The 18,785-nt window shown below is 39.4% G+C and overlaps 1 protein-coding gene across 2 annotated transcripts; it reads left to right on the top strand.

Annotated features, from left to right (window-relative positions):
• Positions 1-4,952: 4,952 nt before the first annotated feature.
• Positions 4,953-18,097, top strand: TYRP1 (tyrosinase related protein 1). 2 transcript variants are annotated; one of them, XM_061442498.1, is made up of 8 exons: positions 4,953-5,205; positions 5,723-6,196; positions 9,552-9,874; positions 11,196-11,400; positions 12,385-12,552; positions 13,734-13,913; positions 16,991-17,137; positions 17,687-18,097. In XM_061442498.1, the coding sequence occupies exons 2-8, from the start codon at positions 5,815-5,817 to the stop codon at positions 17,890-17,892; spliced, it is 1,611 nt and encodes a 536-aa protein (XP_061298482.1). In that variant the 5' UTR covers positions 4,953-5,205; positions 5,723-5,814; the 3' UTR covers positions 17,893-18,097. The 2 variants fall into 2 exon arrangements, with proteins under 2 accessions (XP_061298482.1, XP_061298483.1); XM_061442499.1 differs by lacking the exon at positions 4,953-5,205 and having other exon boundaries at positions 5,714-6,196.
• Positions 18,098-18,785: the final 688 nt, after the last annotated feature.

The raw sequence follows: 18,785 nt of genomic DNA, 5'->3' as shown, positions 1-18,785 counted from the left end.
CAACCAGCTTTACGCCAGGTCAGTAATTGTTTACTTGTGGGGCCATGCAGTTTCTCTTGATCCCACTGTTGTCCACACAGACAGTGTTGCCCAGGTGGCCCAGTGCAGCCAAGTATTAAGTTCATAGACCAGCTGCACACCTATGCTTTCCTGTCTTTTTCCAACAACCAGTAATGATAAACATATAGACTCTATCAAAAACAGTTTGACAGCAAAAAAATAACTTTTTTATGTCTCTCAGTCATGAGAGGGAATAAACTAGATTCCCATCCATTACATGTACCATACAAATAGTCAAGAAAGTGGAGTAAACTCTGCTGGACATGCTTTCAGGGCCCATTGCACCTAAGCACTGAGCACGGGAAGAAAAAATGGGAGGTGGCAGTGGTTGGATATTCCCTCCAGCAGCGAATGTACGCTGACCTTGCATATTACCACAGGTTATTTTTTGATAGCCAGGTGCTCAGATTTGGGATGTTGGAAAGATACTGCCAAGGCCTACCTATGTTTCAAACTAATGCCGTTTGTTTGACATCCACAGGGCAACAATGGTCCAAAGATTGCCTACTTCATTTTACATAAAATCCTAGATTTCTCCAGATTACTTATGTAAACAGGAATTGCCTTATAGTTAAAACTGAAAAAATAAATTCAAAAGTGTTCATTTTTGAAATTCCTTTCTTATCTTCCCCAAACTGAAATTTACATAATTCTTCGCTTTAACAGAAAAATGCTTTTCAAAGAAACATCTTATGAGAAATCATATTAAAATTAATGAACCCATGCTACCTCCTGTGAAAGATGTTGCTGGGCTGTCTCTGAAACTGGTACCATAATCAAGACATTGAATATAATCTGTGGCTTAAAATACTGTATTTTTCCTGTGGACATAAATATCTTTTTGAGGATTGTTAAAGCACAATCGTTACATTCACCATTTCAACATTGGGGGGGGGGGGGAGTGATCTCACATAATCTTTATCAATTTCAGTTGTCTAATCATGCAATATTACACTGTCATGACATATATAAATATGCAAACATTGCTACTGAGGGATGCCCAAGCACAGCTCATGAGCAAGCATAGTGCAGAGTCTCAGATTCTGCCCCGGGTAGCACAGAGCAGCAATAAGGCTTAGAGCTCAGTGACACACTCACAACAATGGAGACACAAGGCTGGAAGGTGAAGGCTTCAGGGAGAAGCAAGGGCTGGCTTTTCTCCATGGCAGAAGAGCCAGCAGAGGAGAGGGTGAATGCCAGCCAGCCTGGGCACAGACATGAATGCTAAGCAGCTATGACAAGGCTCACAGAGAGACAGCCTCTGCTGAAAAGCAGCTCCTCACGGAAGGAGGGCAGACTAAGCTTCTGGCTTCTTAGCAGTGATGCAGCTGACCTTCATCTTGCCCTACAGAGCACCTTAACATGTGCTGCTGAGCATTCAATTGAGACCCCCACCCCATGCATGGGGTATGTACCATGGCGCTGACAGAGCATGGGATCTTGCTTAAATTTTTCACAAACATTTCAGAGGTTCTGCTGGTTTTACTGGATGAGATGGTCTTCCACTTTTGCCTGCTAATATACTTAGGAGAAGCTCTGCAACTTCAATTGAACCCTTTTACTGAAGGAAGAGGAATTGTTAAAATTACCTTCTTTCTTTAACTTTGAATGTGAAAGCCTTATTTAGTCAGGAAGAAAAAAAAAGTCATTTCATAATTTCCAGTATATAAATCAGGTTATGACACATCTCAAGAAATACTGACATTTTCAAGCTGAGGTAAAGGTCTTGCAGTACTATATGATCCAGCAGCAAATTCTAGCATACCTGCCATCTCTGGTAATGCCTTTCCATGAAAAATGCAAGTTTACTTTTAAAAATGATTGACAGAAGCATCTTTCTTCCAATGCTATTCTCCTGATAACTTGCCTGAAGTTTCAGTAAACCTCATTTTATTTATGCGTAGCTATGGAGCAAAGCAAAAGTGAGCAATCTGTGTTAACTGTAGTAACAACTTCTTTATAAAGCACTGGAACTGTCTATCATGTTCAGTGAATATAAATGTCAGATTTATGTACAAATATCTGAAATTGTATTTTCCAGTTCAAATGAAAAGATGACACTGGCTTCTCATACTCATTTTAATTATTTTAGAATCTAATGAATTAAAAAGCACTTTCCACGAATCTTATTATGGAATACATATAATTCCATTCTGGAAAACTTATTTTTTTCACATTTTCACATCTAGACACAGAAGATGATTAAGTGTGCTCTGGTAACTTGCTCTTCGCAAAGAAAGATCACATGTAGCATTTGGATTCATATGTGAACCCAAACCTGAATATTTGTCTTTGTACTGAGGTGTTTAGATATAGGAAACAGAAGGTCAGTTCTGATTTATCTTCAAAGCCCCCACTTACAATATAAGTGATATTTAGCTCCTCTCTTTTGATAAAAGCAGCACTATTTCCTTCTACTGCAAAGGAAAAATAAATTCAAAACAATTCAAAGCTGGCTTTGTAAACTGAGGAGCTGGCTTATTTTGTGAAAAGATTGTCTAATGATGGTACTTACAAGGAAAAAGAATAAACAAAACTACTCAAATATGACAAAAAGAAGCTAAGGCATGTAAGACTTAGCCAAGATCCACAGGTGATGTAAATCATGGATCAGTTTACACCAGTTGAAGATGAGGCTGTTGGTTTCCAAACCTTCAGAAGTTTAAGATGATGGAGGCTACCACAGTTGCACCTTCATTTCAGATGCTCATATGCCCACTGCCAAATTCACTTGACTACTCCAATATTCAGCTTACAAATACCTGTACTGTGGTGTCATCACACCAGAGGTGACACACATGTAACAGTAATAACATTAAATTACTTCCCATGCAACTTAGGCAAAGTTGACAAAGTCTAATTTTTCTAGGGCTCTACATGTCTGCAATAAAAATCTTAGTGAAATACAGTAGCTCTCAAAGTACATAATAGTTTAAAGAATTTGTAAATCTTGGGCGCTCACTAAAGTAGCTCCCAGAGAACTGACTGTATAGCCAGCATTAGATGAATCAGAACCAGCACATCAGCTTTCATCACCACTCAAGCACAAATACAAATATACATTTACAAATATACAAATACAAATATATATTTTCATAACTTTCTACAGTCAGGCTATAGGCCACAGCTAAACTTCATGCGGCTGCATAGAGACCTGTTTCCAGCATTAAGAACTAACGTTTAACACAAGGAAAATTGTGCAAACTACATGCAAATGTCTAGCACATTAACTCTCTGCAGGGGTTTTAGTATGCAGGCAATTAGAGGTTCACACCCCAATTCCTTCCCCATTAATTGGCTTAGGTACACCAGCCCTTTCTGAACAGAGCCAGAGAAACAGAGATGCTGTGCATTTGGATAAATTCCAAGGTCAAATTTTTCCAGACACAGTAGGGGAGCAAGAATAGAAAAATAAAGACTATAAAAGGGATTGCATACTTCCAAACTGTTCAGCAAGATTTCCAGCAGGAAACCCAAGGGAACATCTGGGTGCAAAGAAGGGAGATTATGGTCAGCTGTGCAACTCTTGTAGTTTGCTGAACAAAATTCGTAATTGCTGCCTACACAGGAGGCTTACAAAAAGCCTACATCATGTCCACCATTATAAGGGGAAGTTTTATAATGCCAAGCAACTCCAGTCAGTATGTCTGCTCTTTTTTACTGGGCGTTTGTCTAAGGAGCAGGATTTATCTCTTCTGAGCTTATTATCAATTTGCTGGTTTTGATAAATATTCATAGCTAAAACCTGGATGCTTCTTCTTTGATCTGGGAGTTACTTTCAGATAAAATCTCAAGAGTTTTTTTATTAGCTCTGTTTTATCTTCTGATGTGGTAACACTGTATTTGTGCCTTGTGTCCCAGTAGACATGTTCAAAGAGAAAAGGTTTAAGCTTGGAAAGATGAAGGATACAGAATAAGCTAGGAAAGGAGAGAAAATAGGATCAAATGTGAATAAAATGAAAGCTAGAAAGAGTTTTATTTAATGATCATAAATTATTCCTGTATATATATATAATATATATAGAAGTAGCATATTATATGTACCTATATCTATATATTATAGAAGCGTACTAAAAGCCTTGGTCCTACACTAAAGCAAGCTATTGCATGTTTGGTTACATAAGCCACAGATGGAAAGATTGGGCTGTGCTCCATGACAGGCTGGCAAGAAGAAACACACAAAAAAACTGTTTCTGTGGCCTGTCAGAATTGGGTGCACTCTCACATTTTGACTTGCACATAAAGAAGCAGAAGGAATAGGTAACCCATATTCTGCTCCATGTCAGTTACACTGTGGTTGAACCATTTCCCAGAAAACTTGTTAATATTAATGTCCTCTGGTTTCAGGTAAGATGCTGCATGACCAAATGTCCTCACCCCACTGAAAGCCATCCTTACTAACAGATCAGAAAGAGGGTAAGAATGAATAAGGGTAGTTCTGCTCAGCTGGAATAGTCCTTGCAAGGATTAGAAAATTTTGTTCATTTCAGGGGTTATTTTTCTCACTTTTCTTTTTTGATTCCCCTTCATAGCACCTGCTCAGAATTTAGCATTTTAGGATACTCCAATATGATCACTGTCTTTTTATTTGATTATCAAAATAAATAGTTAATCTGAAATTAAGATTTGAGTGTTTAATTTTCTAAATAACTTAACTTTGTCACTTAATTTGGTCTGATCTTAAAAAAGATATTTGAAGATTTTTAGGAGGTTTTTTAAATGTCTGTTAAATGTGAACTTCCCCAGTGTTCTTTGTCTATTTTCAAGCAAGTCTTTCTTCACACGTAATTATATATAAAAAAAAACCCCACACACAAAAAAAAAGAACCCCAAAACCACACAACACAGTTGTTCTGTTTTGAATTCAAGTATTTGTCTCTGACCTTTGCAAAACTTGTAAAATCACAAGGAGATAAGCATGAAAGAAATCATGTGCTATTCAAGTACTTAAAGTCCAGAGAAATGCACTGAAGTAGAAAGGGGATTAATAGAAGAAGGAGGGTGAGGCCAAGCCATACAGTGTTGGTAGAAGGATTAGTAAACAGACTGAACCAGGAGAGAAATTAGCAGTGTTTATTGGGGTCAGACAGAGCTGTAGATAGAACAGAATCTCAGCAGAGGAGAGACACCAGAAAGAGAGAACAGGTACAATACATGAAGTGTTGTAGCTTCACTTTGTGGGTGGAACTGCTATTAGAGAGCAACACGGGAACACAGAGGGGAACTGCTGAGTAGGGAACAAGATACAATAGTTAAACACAGAAAAGGAAGGCAGGGGGGTGGGGAAGGGTTTGAAAGAAAAGGTTCAAAAAGCTGGTGCCTTAGACAAGTTTTAGCTTTTTGTGGTAATGAATTAAATCTGGCTGGTATATATACAAAGTGAATGAACATTTAGGAAGCACTTAGAAGTCAGTGAGCTCTAGATGATTACTTTCTTTTGTGCAGATAGTGAGAGAAGAATATTAGTGTCTGCAGCCAGATTTGTTCACTTTTCCAGTTACAGTGTTGAAGTGCAGGGTTTCAAGGCATTTCGGGGGGTGGAAGGGGCAGGCTGGAGGTTTGTATCACTCGTTTTTATTCTTCTCTCTCTACTCATTCTCTCTCTCCCCAACTCCCCCCCACACACTTCTTCCCCCCCCCCGTCCTTTCTCTCTCTCTGTAGGGCGAGCTGGGTATCCCATCGCAGGACCGGGGACGGCACCGTGCACTGCCGGACAGCTCGCAGGAGGAGCCAGCGTTGCTGGACCTGCTACCATGCAGCTCCCTGGGCTGCTGCTCCTCTCCCTGCCACCACTGCTTAGCCTGCTCGGCCAAGCTGGAGCTCAGTTCCCTCGCCAGTGTGCCACAGTTGAGTCCCTGCAGAGCGGCATGTGTTGCCCAGACTATTTCCCTGTGTTTGGGCCAGGTACTGACCGGTGTGGCGTGTCTACGGGCCGGGGCCGGTGCGTCCAGGTGACTGTAGACTCAAGACCCCATGGCCCACAGTACATCCATGATGGGAGAGATGACCGTGAGCAATGGCCAATACGCTTCTTCAACCAAACCTGCCAGTGCAATGGCAACTTCTCTGGTTACAACTGTGGGTCGTGTCGCCCTGGCTGGACGGGGCCCACCTGTACCCAGCGAATCAATATAGGTAAGAGCATCAGAAATATGACATGAAAATTGCCTATTGGCAGCGCTTGCTTCTAAATGCACACGATGTATTTCTTTTCTTTAAAATAATAATTAAAAAAATTGCCCCTTAAATTTATTCAGAAAATGTACATTGCCATAGGGGTCATTTAGGCAGCTCCTAGCTGAATTGTTGAAGCCTGCATTTACTGCCTGATAGAAGGAAGACACAAAACCTGTACTGCAGTGCAGGACTAGGACCAAGTCCATTAAAGAACTGGACACTTAAGTTGAAAAAACTGTAGCCTTTGGAATTATTCAAGAGTAAAAAAATGCATATTGTGTGTATGTAGATGTGTGTATGTGTGTTTGTGAGTATGTCTGGGAATAATACCTATCTAGATATCATGATTAATACCTTGTGACTACTTTAATTCTTTTGATTCAAAATCCCTTTAAACATTTCTAAACAACGTGCTTGGCCTTGTAAATTTTTACTTAAATGCTTCTGTCCATGTCATTAAAAACTTAGCTCCTAACAGCTGTTCAGATTAATCAGCACAGGTGCTGGTGGCCATTTCCAAGAGTTCTTCAGTTGTTTAGTCCAGAATGTCAGTCTACAGACATCTAAATCTTTTTAATGGTTATGAAATTCCTGTGGGACTGGAAATTACTGAATATTTTTGGCAAATTGGAAAAGACAAGCAGGCTTGGGGACAGGTTGTCATTCTCAAGTCAAAATTGTCTGAATGGACAAGATTTCAGTCTTTGTTAGTGAAAGTTTAAAGGTGTTACTGAAATGCTGTAAATTCCATAATCCCCCAGATGAGTGATAGGTCCTGTTGACATGAGAAACAACAAACACCTCACACAAATGTACAGTGTCTCTTGCCGAAACCGAAATAAGCACCACCACTATTTTCAGAAGATAAGAAAAACTCCATGAATGTGAGTGCTTGTTCAAGCAAGGATTAACAAAGGACTGCTTATCTATTCAAAACCTTAACAATAAGATTCCTTAAAAACAACTTATTGAGGGCTGTGGCAAAGACCTGAGGATTTTAGTCATCCTTTGAGCTCCAAGAAGCAAACTAGAAAAGTATGACTCATGAACTGGATTTGCTAAGCCAGGTTGCACCCTCTGATGTGCTGCTCCATTCTCGTTAACAATGCTGTTAATTCAGAAAAATAACCAAGAAATAAATGTTAATATACACAAACTTAGCAAAGTAAATCTGGAAGTAGGCAAAAAGCAGTGTTAGCTGATTTTCTAGGGCATACAAGAGCACTTTTTACTTTCTTACTTATTAAATCCTTTCCTACTCAGTCAAATGAAAAAAAAAAATCAGATTTACCATGCATGACAACATGAATGTCCTGGGTTCAGCTTTTTCTCCTTCTTAGGAGCTGGTGTAAGTGCTGTGTTTTTGACTTTAGTTTGGGAACAGTGCTGATAACACACTGGTGGTTTCAGTTGTTGCTAAGTAATGCTTACTCCAATTAATGACTTTTCAGTCTCTCATGCTCTGACAGTGAGGAAGGGCACAAGAAGCCAGGAGGAAGTAGAGACAGGTCACATGACCCAAACTAGCCAAAGGGATATTCCATACCACAGCACATCATGCCCAGTATATAAAATGGGCAGAGTCACCCAGAAGGACCCAGTGCTTGGGTTGGGCTGGGTATCGGTCAGCAGGTGCTGAGCAATTGTATTGTACATCACTTGTATTTATTGTTTTCTTTTCCTTTTTCCCTTTTAGTTTTATATTCTCTCCCCTTGTTATTCCCCTTATCATTATTACTACTGGTGGTAGCAGGAGTAGTTTTGTGTTATACCTTATTTACTGGACTGTTCTTGTCTCAACCCATGGGAGCTGCATTCTTTTGATTCTCCTCCCCACCCCTCCAGGTGCAGGGGGAAAGACGGCAGGGTGGAAGTGAGCTAGTGGCTGCATGATTCTGAGTTAATGGCTGGACTTAAACCATGGAAGTCCTAAACAGGGGAAATTAGCTTCTTATTATGCTTTGAGTTTCCACATAGAAGTCACTTCTTTTTCTCATCCACGGAACTGGACCCAGCTACTCAGACTTCAGAAATAATTGTTGGATTACTGTTGGCATATCCACATAAAATAGCTGTAAATTGTAATCTGGTGCCATTGTATCTTCTAAATTCATGCTTAACTTTAATAATAGTCAATTTCTTTTACTGTGGTTCAGGCACATATTTTGAAAAATGAAAAAGTTAAGTTGCCTACGTAAACCAAAATTAGATGAATATTTTTAGTGCTGTGCTTAAAATCAGCCACAAAAACCCTTCAATGACCAGAGCTACCTATCAGCTCAGTAGTTCTAGAAAACAGAAAAACATGTGTCAGGATACAGAGTCCCTTGGTGAGATTCATGTTTCATAAAAGTAATTCTATAAACTCTAGTGAAGTCAAAATATCCCCCACTGAATTAACTTCATATAGGGAAATGCAATTCAGTTTTATTCTTCATATTGATTCATGCTGAAAACTTGTTGCTTCTTGTATCAACACAGTCTATCATTCATTAGGACAACTACAGATATTACAGTATTTTTTTGAATGAAAATGAGTGTATGATGAAGAATAGGTGTGAGTTCTACCTGTGTCTTAGTCTAAACTTAGTCCAAAATCTCCTCAGTCCAGGTGAAAGAGTGCTAGATTGGAAGCAAAGTGATGTGAATTCTGTTCCTCTTGATGATATACTGGTATTTCAACAAGTCAATTTTCTTCCTTGTTTCACTGTTTATGTCCAGACAATGATATTTTTAAATGGTTTTGAGATATACTGCTAATAAGGTCTAATATATGGCTATTGTTTATAATGTCAGGTAATGACACTAAAGACAGATGTTGCACTGTGTGAAATTTACCACTTACAATTCACTGATGAATCTGCCATTTTTCCTGCAAAGTTTTAAGCATAAACAACATACTGCGCCAAACTCTCATGTAGCAGAGCTTCTGAGTATTATAAATTGCCATATAGTATTATTTTCTTGCAAAGTATTACCACAGGAAACATTCACTATATTAGATGAAGTTCTAAAAGGTTTTGCATGACAAAATGTCTGTTATTTCTCTCACAGGATGGAAAACTAATCTGTAACAAAGCTTCTGAAAGCACTAACCCCTCAAGTTTTGGGGGTTTATTTTGTTCATCCTTTCTGATTATAAATAACATTTTCTATTTATGTTCAGTACTCTGAATTGCTTTAATAAAAATGGATGAAAGCTTGAACAAAAGGGGACTTACATGGAATTATTAGAAGCGAAAGTAATTAGTCCTGTGAGATCAGACTTAAATGTTTGTTACTTCTGTAACTTGCTTCTTCTATATCCTTACAGTCAGGAGGAATCTTTTGGATCTGAGTGCAGAAGAAAGGAGGCGTTTTGTGAATGCTTTACACCAAGCTAAGGTGACAGTCCATCCTGACATTGTAATTGCCACACGAAGACGTGAGGAAATATTTGGACCAGACGGCAACACACCACAGTTTGAGAATATCTCCATTTATAACTACTTTGTGTGGTCTCATTATTATTCTGTCAGGAAGACTTTCCTTGGTGTAGGGCAGCAGAGTTTTGGAGGAGTTGATTTCTCTCATGAGGGACCAGCTTTTGTCACGTGGCATAGATACCATTTACTGCAGCTTGAAAGAGACATGCAGGTAAATTTCATGTTAATGTTAAACCATTAGCAGTGTTCATGCTATGTTTTGTACAGTTAAAGAACTTCTCACATTCCAACAGGCCAAAATTATAGCAGTTCTTTCTATGCATTGAAATAATTCTGCTTCAATTTCTCTAACTCTTTTGGTATACTAAACTGTGCATTTAGGTTTTAGACTGTCGTTATAGAGATGCTAAAAGTATTTCAGAGTAATGAAAAATGTAAAAGTTACATTAAAATCTCCTGTAAAAATAGATACAAATTCTAGAAATATCCGTAGAAGGCATTTTATTGGACCTAGAATTGTTATTGCCAGTGTTATTTTTAATATCAAGGCCCTGCTTTTGACTAAGTTAGGCTAATCAAAGCAGCAGAATTTCTAAAGAAAAGTACTACAGAGATGTCTTGGGGATTCAGAATCACATTTTATTTGTATAATTAGTGTAACTGGTTAGAAAAATCAGTGTTTTGTTATATTCCACAAACCAGTGATTCTCTTGTTTTCTTTTCCTTGTGCGGACCTATCTATAAAAGGAAAACAGTATTTTATGAACCATCATCCTTCTTAAGAAGAGCGTATTAAGTGTTCAAGGTCAGATTTAAACAGTCTTCAAGTGATAGCTTCAATGGCTCTGCCTCAGGCTGAATCACAAACTTCCTTCAAAAACTCAGATTTGACATTAGTGGCATTTCGTTATGTGCAAGTCCCGAGGAGTTCTAGATCTCTGTGATTTAATATATTTTCCTATTTATACTGGTAAATGTGATCATTAGTAAAGCTACTCTGGCTGACCAACACATCTTGGTATACAAATACTGCGAGCCAGGACACAGAACACAGCCCGGACTCCAGAACTGTTTAACTCCAACCCATACTAGAAACAAACAATGACAGTTTGAAGGGCTAGTAGCCCTTTTTCCTTATTTTTCCATTTTCTCTTTTTTTTTCCACAGTTGTCTTAGATATTCTGTGTGCTACAAACAGGCCTTTCAATATGTTGGGAAATGGGGTATCAGTATTAACTGATGTTTCTCACTACTCACAATATAGTTTCATGGGAGAATTACTGTCCTATTAATGAGGGAGACCCATAACTCAATGCAGTAGTCTAACTACCTGTTCTTTGAAAAAAAAGCATCAAAGTGAAAACCTACCTAAAGCTTTTAAGTAGAATTAATAGATTTTCCATAGATTTTCTCCCCTCCATAGAGGCAGGACTCTGACTCTTACTAAGATGTATTTTTAACATCTGCTTAGCAATGAATACTATAGCTGTCTGGGTCACACATATATTAAATGTCATATTTGTGTGGTTTAGAACATGCTTCAGGACCCCACTTTTGGACTTCCCTACTGGAATTTTGCAACAGGACAAAACACCTGTGATATCTGCTCTGATGACTTGATGGGAGCTAGAAGCAATTTTGATGTTTCTCTTATCAGCCAGAACTCAATCTTCTCTCAGTGGAGAGTGATATGTGAAAATGTAGAAGACTATGAAACTTTGGGAACCATCTGTAACAGTAAGTATGACTGCTGGCAGATATTTGGAAAGAAAATCCTTTTGATCATAAATAACTATAATAATTTACATTGCAATGGCTTTTCTTAGGAAAAAAAAAAGGTATTAAAGTGGTTTTGAATATTCTAGATCCAAGTTTCATCAGTCTTCTGAGATAGTACATACCTATTATCTATGTTTCACTGAGGGTCCAAGCAGTTCAAAATTCAATCAGGAGCTTGTAGCAGAGGAAGACCTAAATGCTTTGACTTCCCTTTTTATATAGCATCTATTCATCTCCTCTGCCATAAATAATTAAATCTGGCAGTGTCATTTCTTAAATGAAGCCTGAGTTTTCTTCTGACTACTCTATTTATCACTTTCATGGCATTCTACTCCTAAAAAGAGAAGAACTAATGAATCCCCATGTTAACTATGTGGAGCATATTTTCAGTGTGAAGAATACTGAATCCTAAAATATTTACTTCAGCTACAACTAAGAAAATCACAGCAAGACTATTGTATATTCATCATCTGCAAGCCATAACTCAGCATCTCCATGGAAATAGGGTGGGGAAATAGGGAAAACACCACAGTATTTGGTTAGCTACCTAAAGAATTAGCTGTAGTCCTTTCCTCAGCTACTCTCTCAGGACATCCTTAAAACTTTTTTTCTGAGTCTCATCAAGAAATCACATTGAAAAACTATAGAAAAATTTCCCAGAGCACTTAGAGAACCACAGATTTCAGTGAGAGGCTTACAGATGTTTTGGGTTTTTTTAAATCCTAGTGCAAAGGATCCAGCACGCAGGACCCCATGAAGATTCAGATTCTTTACCTGACATGAGGAACTGACCTATTCATCACTACAAACACCATTGGGGGGTGGGGGGTGGGGGGAGGTGGGGATTTTCTTTTTCTTCTTCCTGGTTTAGCCATTAGAAGGATGCATTCTGCAGCCTACAGTTTTGCATCGGTAGTTTTCTCTCTCTTCTCTCCACCCCAGGCACTGAGGGTGGTCCCATCCGAAGAAATCCTGCTGGAAATGTTGCACGGCCTATGGTACAGCGTCTACCAGAGCCTGAGGATGTTGCTCAGTGTTTGGAAGTTGGTGTATTTGACACTCCTCCTTTCTATTCTAATTCAACAGACAGTTTCCGTAACACAGTAGAAGGTAAACATAGCAAATAAAAAGACCTAGAACACAGCAAATAAAAGGAACTAGAACAATGATAAATAAATCAAGGAAGTAGGCTTGCCATTTTTCTTGTTGGAAGTATGAGTTTGGAAACAGTCTACTGGAGAGTAAAAACACATTGCTCTTAAAATTAAGTATTAGCCTAGTATTAAGTGGAAATAACCTCTGGGTAACTTACCTCATAACTTATGTCAGTTCTTTAAATGCATAAAAGCCTGAATAGTCTGTCATTGGTGTACTATGTAGCTGAGATCAGGTCCTTTCAACCTAGTAATAGGTTGCCATTGCTGAAAACAGACAGCCTTTGTCTGCAGATTTATGCAGATGCATCCTTAAATGAGGCAAACAGGTGCTCAAAGCAGTTACCCTTGTATCTCCGGCTCTTTTGAAGAGGCATAACTCCTAAAATGGGGAGGATCTGCTCCATTTTCTTTTTCTTGGAGAACAAAAACAAGAGTCTGAACCAACCATTTAAGAATCATAATCATAGACTCACAGAATGGTTTGTGTTAGAAGGGACATTAAAGATCATCTGGTTCCAACACCCCTTCCATGGGCAGGGATACCTTCCACTAGACCAGGTTGCTCAAAGCCACATCCACACTTCAGGGATTTCTCCTGTTTTCAAGTTTGGCCAAAGCTTGAAAACAGGAGACGTTTTCATGACACTTCAGATACTGACATCTGACATAAGGGTTGAGACTTGCTGGGTACCAACAGAGTTACATAGGGTATCGTCAGTGAAAAAAAGCAAGTTTATGAAGCTTTCTGAGATGTGTTCACAGTAAGCATGTATGGAAATAAAACAGCTGCCTTATTAGAAAATATTTAGATGCAACTATTTCAATTATGTTGAAAGATATGTAGGTCCCAAATATATACCTTTGTTTTCATGCTATGTTTTATATGGTGTTTTGGCCACTTTTGCATTAGAACCCGGCAGCCTTGCACTCCACATTCTCAGCATTCTCTTGCAAAGGCTACTGAAATCTAAAAATTATGCATGCCAGGGACATTTCTCAAATTCCAGTACATAGAGAAATTGTTACTAATTTATGTTAAGCAAAACAACACAACATAGTAGCCTTTCAGAGAGAAACGTGTCCAGATGATCTGCAAGTCTTCACTGGGATTTTTTGTGTTGTTTGCATATTCAGGGTACAGTGATCCTTCAGGGAAATATGACCCAGCAGTTCGAAGTCTTCACAACTTGGCTCATCTATTTTTGAATGGGACAGGAGGACAAACACATTTATCACCAAACGATCCTATTTTTGTCCTCCTGCACACGTTTACAGATGCTGTGTTTGATGAGTGGCTGAGAAGGTATTCTGCAGGTAAGATGCTGTCATGGACAGAGATGGTATGGGTGGCTGTCAGTCTTTGTAGACACATGAGCTCAGCTGTTTCTTGTGGGGCAGAAAGATGCCCCTAAGATTAGGAGAGAGGACTGGAATTTTAACTAGTTAGTGTAGTTAACACTAGTAATAACAATCAAGTTCCTTTCCTCACCCCACTGACATACATTTTCAAATCACTGTCTCTGAAGACACTTGGCCAGAAATACCAGGTACAATTCAAGAAATCAAAACGTGCAGATATATCATCTGCATAGAGCAAAGACAGCATAACAGTAGTTGGAAGGTCCAACTACTTCACAGACATTCTGTCACTGTAAATAATGGAAAATGGAGTAAATACCTATGTTTTTGCCGAATAAGATCAGATATCATGCACACCCCAAGAATTAATTTTGACAACTTTTGTTATTTACCACCAGCATACCATAACCATTTCCATATCCTTTCAAATGATGTTTACTGTTGCTGCCCTTACTTCTTTAACTCCAAAAAGGAGAGTGAAAAGGAATAAGGGAGGAAAGAGAGGGAAGGAGGAAGGAAAGACAGAACCACAAAAGCACACAGAATCACAGAATGGTTAATGCTGGAAGGGACCACTGGAGGTCATCCAGTCCAACCTCCCTGCTCAGGCAGGGGCATCTACAGCACATTGCTCAGGATTGTGTCCAGATGGCTCTTGAATATCTCCAGTGAAGGAGACTCCACAATCTCTCTGAGAAACTTATTCCGGTGCTCAGACACCCTCACAGTAAAGAAGCTCTTCCTCATGTTCAGGTGGCACTCCTGGTGGTTTAGTTTACGCCCATTGCCTCTTGTCCTATTGCCTGGCACCACCAAGATGACTCTGGCCCCATCCTCTTGACACCCTCTCTTCAAATATGTATATATATATTTATCTGATTTTCTCTGAGCCTTCTCTTCTCTAGGCTGAACAGGCCCAGCTCCATCAGCCTCTCCTCATTTGAGAGATGCTCCAGACCCTTAATCATTCTGTTAGCCTTTCTCTGGACTTGCTCCAGGAACTCCATGTCTCTCTTGTCCTGGGGAGCCCAGAGCTGGACCCAGTACTTCAGGTGAGGTCTCACCAGAGCTGAGTAGAGAGGGAGGATTGCCTCCCTTGAGCTGCTGGCAACGCTCTTCCTGATGCAGCCCAGGATACCATTGGCCTTCTTAGCTACAATAACTGGCTGGCTCATGGACAACTTGTTGCCCACTAGGTCCATCTCCACAGAGCTACTTTCCAGTAGGTCAGCTCCAGCCTGTACTGTTGCATGGGGTTTCTCCTCTTCAGGTGCAGGACCCTGCACTTTTCTCCAATTTCAAAAGTCTCCTCTCTGCTCATCTCTCCAGCTTCCCCAGACCCTTCTGAATGACAGCACAGCATTTTGGGCTATCAGCAACTACTCCTAGTTTTGTATCATCAACAGTCTTGCTCAGGAGGCACTTTATCGAAGTCACTGATGAATAAGTTAAAGAATACTTGACCCATTATTGATCCTTCGGGGACACCACTAGTTACAGATCTCAAACTAGACTCTGTACCAATGACCACAACTCTCTGAGACCAGCCATGCATCCAGTTTGCAATCCACCTCACCATCAGCCAGTCTGCAATCACCTCATCCAGCTTACCTATGAGGATGTCATGGAAGACAGTGTAAAAAGCCTGCCTGAAGTCCAGGTTGACAACATTCACAGCTCTTCCCCTCATAAATCCAGCCAGTTGTCCCATATTAGAAGGCAAGCAGGTTGGTTAAGCATGATTTCCATGCTGACCACTCTTGATCACCTCCCTATCATCCATGTGCTTAGAGATGGCCTTCAGGATGAGCAGTTCCATCACCCTTCCAGGAACTGAGGAGAGGCTGACTGGCATGTAGTTCCCAGAGTCCTCTTTCTTGCCCTTGTTGATGACTGGGCTGACATTTGCTTTCTTCCAGTCCTCAGGCATCTCTGCTGATTGCCATGCCCTTTCAAAGATGATCTGCATATTATGATAACATTGCTATATTAATCCCAAGCGCCTGTCCCTGCTTTCACCTCCTGTATATCTCCTGCTCGTATGCGAGTTTTGACAGGAGTTCCTTGTTCATCCATATGGGTCTCCCCTTTGATTTCTTTCACATGGGTATGCACTGTTCTGGAGCCTCTGGCTGGAGGAAGTGGTCTTTGAACTAGCTCTCTTGGACCTTTCTTCCCTCCAGGAACCGTTCCCATGGGATTCTTCCAAGAAGGTCCAAATTTAGCTTTTCTGAAATCCAGGGTTGTGATTTTATTTATTGCCCCACTTTCTGCTTGCATGATAATGAACTTCACAATCTCATGGTCACAGAAGGAAGGAGCTCCAAAGAAAAAAAAAAACAAAAATAAAAAAGGGAGATTAGCATCAGTGAACTGGGGAGAGAATTCTGTGTAATGTCTATGCATTAGTTTGCACGAAGCAGCTGTATTCCTTTTAGGACAACCCAGCCCCTCTTCCTTCTACAGAAGACAGATTCTGTTGCACAACTGAGATTTCTTTGTACAGCTCCTACGACCTGCTTCACATATTTTTCCCATGTCAGAGAGCAATTTTACCATAACACTGCAAAAAATTTTCCAGTAGAGTTCATATCAGCTGCTCTCCTGAACTGCATGAAAGAGCTCTTCATTACTATTACAATCAAAGCCAGACTGTAGCAAAAAGGTTTTCCAATACATACATATTTCTCCTTTTCCGTGCAAGAAGAAAAGCCCAACACAGGCACAAAGTTTTACAATTTACTGGTGGTTTCTGTTAAAATACAGGGTTATCATTAGTGATCTTGCTTTTGGACAAAGCAGAGCCTTTCATTCTGGATCTGTCACACTGGAAAACCAATCCTTCTGCATTAACTTCAGTTAGGAACAAAAGAAAAAAAAAGCAAAAAGAGGTACTCAAAACCCTGGCTCACTTTCCGGAAAAAAAAAAAAAAAACAAACAAACCCAAAAAACAACCAAACAAAACAAAACAGAGAGTAGGGCAAATTATTTTGATTTTATTTACCGAAATGTGATTTGACTTTCATTTTAGATATCTCAACTTATCCACTGGAGAATGCTCCTATTGGACATAACCGACAGTACAACATGGTGCCTTTCTGGCCTCCAGTTACCAACAATGAAATGTTTGTCACTGCACTGGAAAACCTGGGATACAGCTATGAAGTTGAGTGGCCAGGTGAGATGTCCAACCCATGCTCCTTTTTTTCTCATCACGTCTTTCTCCCTTGAAGTTTATGGATCAAATTAACAAAGTTGCTTCAAATTTCACAAATAATACTTGATGCCTTTGTAAAGGTCTATTTATTTTCCTTTCTTTACAAATCAGTTATGTTTAGGATTTAGTATAGACAAATAGCTACTGATTACAGATTGTTCCTAAATGAAGCTCCCACTATCCAGTTTTTGGAGAAGTTCTCATTTGGATCTAAATCTTACAGAAGGTCCTTATTCCTATAACATATGCCTCCATTAAATCACTACAGAGAATGCAAATCCCTCATAAACCAGATGTCACAAGAAATATCCAGGACTGTTTTTAAACTCTAACAAGAGAGACTGAAATTTTCTCACATTTTGGAAAAAAATATTATCAACCAAAATTTGAACTAGTTCTATTTCACAGCTCATTAAATAATGACAAATAGAGAACTTTGGTCTGCTTGGTCTGATGCTTATACATATAATTCACATTTACTTTTAATAACTTTCTTTTTCCTTCCTATAGGTCGGGCTCTTCGTGTCACAGAGATGATAACTATTGCAATAGTGACTGCACTGGTTCTAGTTGCAATTATCTTTGCTGCTGCCGCGTGTATCATACGTGTCAAGAAACATAAGGATGAGTTGCATCAGCCTCTTCTTACTGACCAGTATCAGCACTACTCAGATGATTATGATGGTATACCGACACCAAGCCAGTCTGTTGTTTGAAGCACTTTTCTGCATCTGACTGAAACTGTTTATTTTGCTGTATTTCTTATATAGTGGTCATCCATTTGCTTTAAAATAAAGAGCATAAACTGCCTGCTGTCTTGATGTTTGCTTCAGACTTCATATCTTCTTTCATCACACCTAGGCTTCAATAAGTCACTTTTGCAATACTAATTCTGTGCTGATTTTTATAGAATTGCACTAACTTTTTAGGGCTGCAAGCCTTTTTTATGTGTATTTCTGTAAAATCTGGTAAAATTTAGTTAACTTGGTGACAGCCAATGTCATCTGACCTAGCCACTGTACCCAGGTACTTTTGTGAAATGGTCAAGTCCAGAATGGGACAGAAGCAGAATCCAAAATACAAGTAAACACCCTGGCTAGGAGAGTGAAAATGTGGTTCAAAATAGCCAGCATGCCAGTCAAGAAGCTATAAAGGTATTCTGAAGGCAACAGTGTGTTTGGAATCAAACTTTATTCACAGAACATAGTTTTGGTCTTATTGTTGCTTTTAGGTAGATCTGTGAAAAGAGATTCACCACTGAGAAGGCACTCCAGCATTTGGACACTTCAGCTGTATGTTTGAACACAGCTGCTGTATTTGAAAGGACAGCTGGGAGCAGCCTTCTTTTTATTTTGATTTTGATTTTTCACTCTCTTGCTCCCTTCCTCTCTCCTACTGTCCCTGTGTCAAGGCATTCTTCCCAGCAATGAGAGACCTTGCTTCAATTCTCTCCTGTGGGAATTTAAACCCATACCTCTTGTACTTTGAGAGAAGTCCCTACATATTATGGTGAAAATAGACTTGGAAAAATAGTCATATGCAACTGCTGTTGTATTTATTCAGCATAAGTCAGTAGGAGAGTAAAAAACTGACATTTATCTTTTTACAG

This window comes from Pezoporus flaviventris, unplaced genomic scaffold, assembly GCF_033815535.1.
Source record: "Pezoporus flaviventris isolate CSIRO_AGI_PZ_B2104156 unplaced genomic scaffold, CSIRO_AGI_Pfla_v1 ptg000226l, whole genome shotgun sequence".
NCBI classification, from domain to species: Eukaryota; Metazoa; Chordata; class Aves; order Psittaciformes; family Psittacidae; genus Pezoporus; species Pezoporus flaviventris.
Note: the sequence above shows the minus strand (reverse complement) of the source record. Positions and strands in the feature narration are given on the sequence as shown.

Excerpts from the sequence above, each read along its gene's own strand:
- TYRP1 (XM_061442498.1), top strand. The coding sequence starts at position 5,815 with ATGCAGCTCCCTGGGCTGCTGCTCCTCTCCCTGCCACCACTGCTTAGC. Across the intron at positions 11,401-12,384 it reads TTTGGGAACCATCTGTAACA|GCACTGAGGGTGGTCCCATC; the intron begins GTAAGTATGACT and ends TCTCCACCCCAG. Across the intron at positions 12,553-13,733 it reads TTTCCGTAACACAGTAGAAG|GGTACAGTGATCCTTCAGGG; the intron begins GTAAACATAGCA and ends TTGCATATTCAG.